Genomic DNA, 4520 nt, shown 5'->3' with positions numbered 1-4520 from the left:
TGATAATGCACTCCACTAATGGTGCTGCTGGAATAAAATACACAGAAAATTAGAAATAAATGAATCCTTGGAAAGTATGATAATGCATTCAGAAAGCACAGACGGTGAAGTATGTAGACAGAATAAAAGAGAGATGAGGAAGTGGGGATAGGGGGAAATCATATCAGGATTAAGGGGATTGGGGAGCTTATAATACTCTGTATAGAGTGTTTGGAAAGCATTTCTGAGAAAGATTGACGAAGTAATTATGGATCTGTCTTGTTTATAGCTGTACATTCATGCCTTCCTCCCCCTTACCTCCCACATTCAGTTTATTATCAAGTGCTGTCAGTCTTGCCTCCTGCATATATCCCATGCGCCTACTTCTCTTCATATCAACTGACACCGGTGAGGCACCATCTTCCCATGCCCGTCTATATTCAGATCTTCTCTCTTTTTGGATACAACTTGGGAGAAATGGGGCATTTGACTAGCTCCAGCCAGTAGATCATAAGTAGAAGAAATATGTATCGCTCCCAAGCTGAAGTATTCAGAAATGAGGAGACCTTCCAGCAGTTTCTTCTTCTGCCATGACAATTGTGGAAGAAGGTGTTAGAATGATGGGCTATAAGGTATTCTGGGTCCCTGGACCATATAGAAGGTCCTGGTGTGACACTATAGGATAAGCACTGAACTGCTAACCACAAGGCCAGAGGTTCAAACCTCCAGCCAGTCTTCAGGAACTTTAAACAGGGTCCTGATGAGTGCAAACCAACCCAATCTATGCCAAAAAACGTAGAAGAAAGCCACCTGGTCAGCTGCTTGAAAGAGATCTGTATTTGTGGATACCGTTGGACAATATTATTAATATCACATGCAAGTAAAATTTTGCTAAAGATAATTCAAAAAGGTGTCAAACAGTACCTTGACAGGTAATAGCTAGAGATTCAAACAAGACTCAGACAATGATGTACAATGAGGTTTATCACATCAGATGGATCTTGGCTAAAAGCAGAGAATACCAGAAAGATGTTTGCCTGTGCTTTATTGCCTGTGCAGAGGCTTTCAATTGTGTAGATCATGACAAGCTATGGACAACTTTGCAAAGAACTCTTTGCAAAGAGTATTCTGGAACACTTAATTGTGCTCATGAGGAAATTGTACATAGACTAAGAGGCAGTTGTTAAAACAGAACAATGGGACATTTAACTGCCTAAAATCAGGAAAGGTGTGCACAAGGGTTGTATTCTTTCACCATACTTATCTAATCTGTATGCTGAGCAAATAATTCAAGAATCTGATTATATGAAGAAGAACATGGCATCAGGATTGGAAGAACACTCATTAACAATCTGTGATATGCAGATGACACAACTTTTTTGCTTGCTGAAAGCAAAGAGGACATACAATATGTACTGATGAAAATCAAAGACCACAGTCTTTTGTATGGGTTGTCCCCCGATGTAAAGAAAACAAAAATCCTCACCATTTATATCATGATAAATGGAGAAAAGATTGAAGTTGTCAAAGACTTCATTTTGCTTGGATCCACTAACACCTTTGTAAGCAGCAGTCAAGAAATCATATGACATATTGCATTAGGTAAATCTGCTGCACACGACCTCTTTAGAGTGTTCAAGAGCAAAGATGTCAGTTTGAGGACTAAGATGTGCCTGACCCAGGCCATGGTATATTCAGTAGCCTCATATGCATGTGAAAGTTGGACAATGAATAAGGAAGACAATAAAATAATTGATGTATTTGAGTTATGGTGTTGGGGAAGAATATTACAAGTACCATGGACTGACAAAAGAGTATACAAATCTGTGTTGAAAGAAGTACAACCTGAATGCTCCTTAGAAGCCAGGAGGGTAAGACTTCATCTCTCTTGACTTCGGACATATTATTAGGAAGGACCAGTCCCTGGAGAAGGACATCATGCATGGTAAACTGGAGGGTCAGTGAAAAAAAGGGAGACCCCAGTGAGATCGATTGGCACAGTGGCAATGCAATGGGCTCAAGCTTAACAGTGACTGTGAGATCGGTTCAGGATCTGGTACTATTGTGTTCTATTGTGCATAAGGTCACTGTGAGTCAGAATCAACTCAATGACACCTAACAACAATAATAAAAGTTTCTAGCCTTAGAAACTCTATACAGGGTCACTTAGAATCAGAATCAACTTGATGGCAGACAGGAACAGTTAAGACAGTCTTTACGGAAGCAGATCGCCAAGTCTTTCTCCCATACAGACTCTGAATGGGTTCACAGTATTACCTTTTGGTTAGCAGCTGAGCACTTAACTGTTTTCCACTAGAGTTCCGCTAACCTCAAAATATGAAAGCCTGAAAATATAGTCTTATATAGAATTCTTTTCGGTTTGACTCTATTGTGTAAAGTTTTTATTTTGTTTTGGTTGTTTTTTTTTCTTTTAAATTTAGGCTCATCTGAGATGAAAATATCAATTTCTTTTGCCATGGAAACATCTAGTAATGGCATGGAAATCAGACTTCATTTGGAAACCCTTTATCAATGAAATCTGATTTTTGTTAACAATATTTTATCAGCTCTCATTTCAAGTCAATCTTTTTTGTGTCTTTCACCAAACAGCACGTATCTGAATGAAAAGTCACTCCAAATGCCAGCAAAATGTGAAAATCTCCAAGATGATGTTGAGTCTTTATCTAACAAAATAGACGGGTAAGTTCTGCTCTTCACATTTAATCTAAAAATAACTGTTTTATATTCAAAATATTTCACAGCTTCTTTGGAAGGATTTGGAAAATAAGATGCTGTTCATTCACATTCTTGGTGTTTAAGCTGTGATAAGTTTCTGTGGGTGAGGAGAGGGCTGAGCAGTGAAGGGCTGAGTCAGATCTGGCAATGAGACTTAGCTTGTTTGTCCCAGATCTCACACTCATTAAAAGCACCATGTATTTTTACGGAATAACCTTTTATTAGCCATGAAGACTTTTGGAAATCTGATAAACATTCTTAACCCTAAACTAGGAAAAATACATACACAAATTTTTACTTATAATTTTGGAAGAGTAACAAATCCTTTTCCCCACCGTTCCCTTCTGTGGTAACCCCCAACTTTTAACGTTAACCCCTGTTTATTATACTTCTGCATTTAGAGAGTTGGTTGTTATTCTGAAGTCGATTTTGACTCATAGAGACCCTGTTTAGGATTTCTAAGGAGCGGCTGGTGGGTTTTTGAACCACCAACCTTGCAGTTCAAACTGACCCTGCAGTGTAGTGCTTATCCTACAGCACCACACCAGAACTCCTTAGAGAGTTTACTTCATAATCTTCAATCATGGGAAAGGTAAGTTAAAAGCCTTTCACACATGGCAGAACCATTGGTAGTCGAGACTTTGATATTACACACACTGCTTTGATTTAACTTCTAATAATCAGAGTTTAGCAGGGCTGGCGGTAGTTCTATGGAAGAATACTTGATTTCCATATAAGTAATCTGGGTTTGATTCCTGGCCAAGGTACATCATGAGTCACTACTTATCTACACCAAGCCACAAAATAGCCTGTGGATCACAATGGTCTAATCCACAACCAATTATTGGGATAATGCAGGACTTGACACTGTTTTGTTCTTTTGTGAGTAGGGTCACCATGAGTCAAGTGTTGACTCCATGAAAAATAATCTGTACTTGGCAGGACGAAAGCATATGCTTATGCTTGCTGCTGTCTCTTTTAAAGGAAGTAGTCTGCATTTCTTTTGATGTGCATTGTTTGAAGACTCGTCAAGATGGCAGATATAGATGACTTCTTCATGCCCATGCCCTGTAAAGAAGATCCAGTGATCTTTCTTCTTCCATATTTTTCTCTTCCCAATTCTCTTTATTTCTTTCTCTTCCTCTCTCTTACATATATATGCACATGTGTACATAGCTAGTGCGTCAGACTGCAAAGTCGTTTGACCTGCAAGGTCAGTGATTCAAGTTCACCAGCTGCTCCTTGGACACCCTACACAGGGTTGCTATGGGTCGGAATTGACTCAATGGCACGTCACAACAATATACAGTCCAGCGCATCAACCCACAGTGCCACACTAGGGTTAATTACAATAGGTGATTTAACAATAGAAATTTGTTCTTTCACAGTTCTGGAGATTAGAAGTCTGAAATCACTGTGTCAGTAGAACTATACTCTCCATGAAGGCTGTAGGGAAGAATCCTATCATTTGTAGTACTTATATGTTTATCAGATATCTCAAAACCTCAATTTACTTGCAAGAATTCCCAAAGCTAAGCTAGGAAGCACCTTAGCTAATTAGAGAAATGGGTTATGGTTCTGTGCACCCTGCATTTTATGTACCTGATCCACTTCCTACTGTTCAGTGTAATTTAGTTTTTGGCTTTTTGTGCCCCAGGAACCAAGCCACACAAGCTTCATCAACAGTCTTCTTGCATCAGACTCTAGTGAATCATCATCCTAGAGATGTTATTAGCTGCTGTTCAGTTGGCCCCAATTCATGGAGAACACATGTATGATGGGATCTCTGATTGTTGTGATCCATA

At 39.1% G+C, this 4520-nt stretch overlaps 1 protein-coding gene across 1 annotated transcript in view; it reads left to right on the top strand.

Moving 5' to 3' along the window:
- Positions 1 to 2589: 2589 nt before the first annotated feature.
- Positions 2590 to 4520, top strand: part of ST8SIA6 (ST8 alpha-N-acetyl-neuraminide alpha-2,8-sialyltransferase 6) — a gene marked incomplete at its 5' end in the record, with an annotated part of 125414 nt that continues 123483 nt past the window's right edge. Inside the window, one exon of the mRNA XM_006872617.1 lies at positions 2590 to 2679. Within this exon, the coding sequence (XP_006872679.1) occupies positions 2590 to 2679 (90 nt within the window). The remainder of the gene's footprint in view (positions 2680 to 4520) is intronic.

This window comes from Chrysochloris asiatica, unplaced genomic scaffold (assembly GCF_000296735.1).
Source record: "Chrysochloris asiatica unplaced genomic scaffold, ChrAsi1.0 scaffold00206, whole genome shotgun sequence".
Lineage (NCBI taxonomy): Eukaryota > Metazoa > Chordata > Mammalia > Afrosoricida > Chrysochloridae > Chrysochloris > Chrysochloris asiatica.
This window is presented reverse-complemented; position numbering and strand designations above follow the sequence as displayed.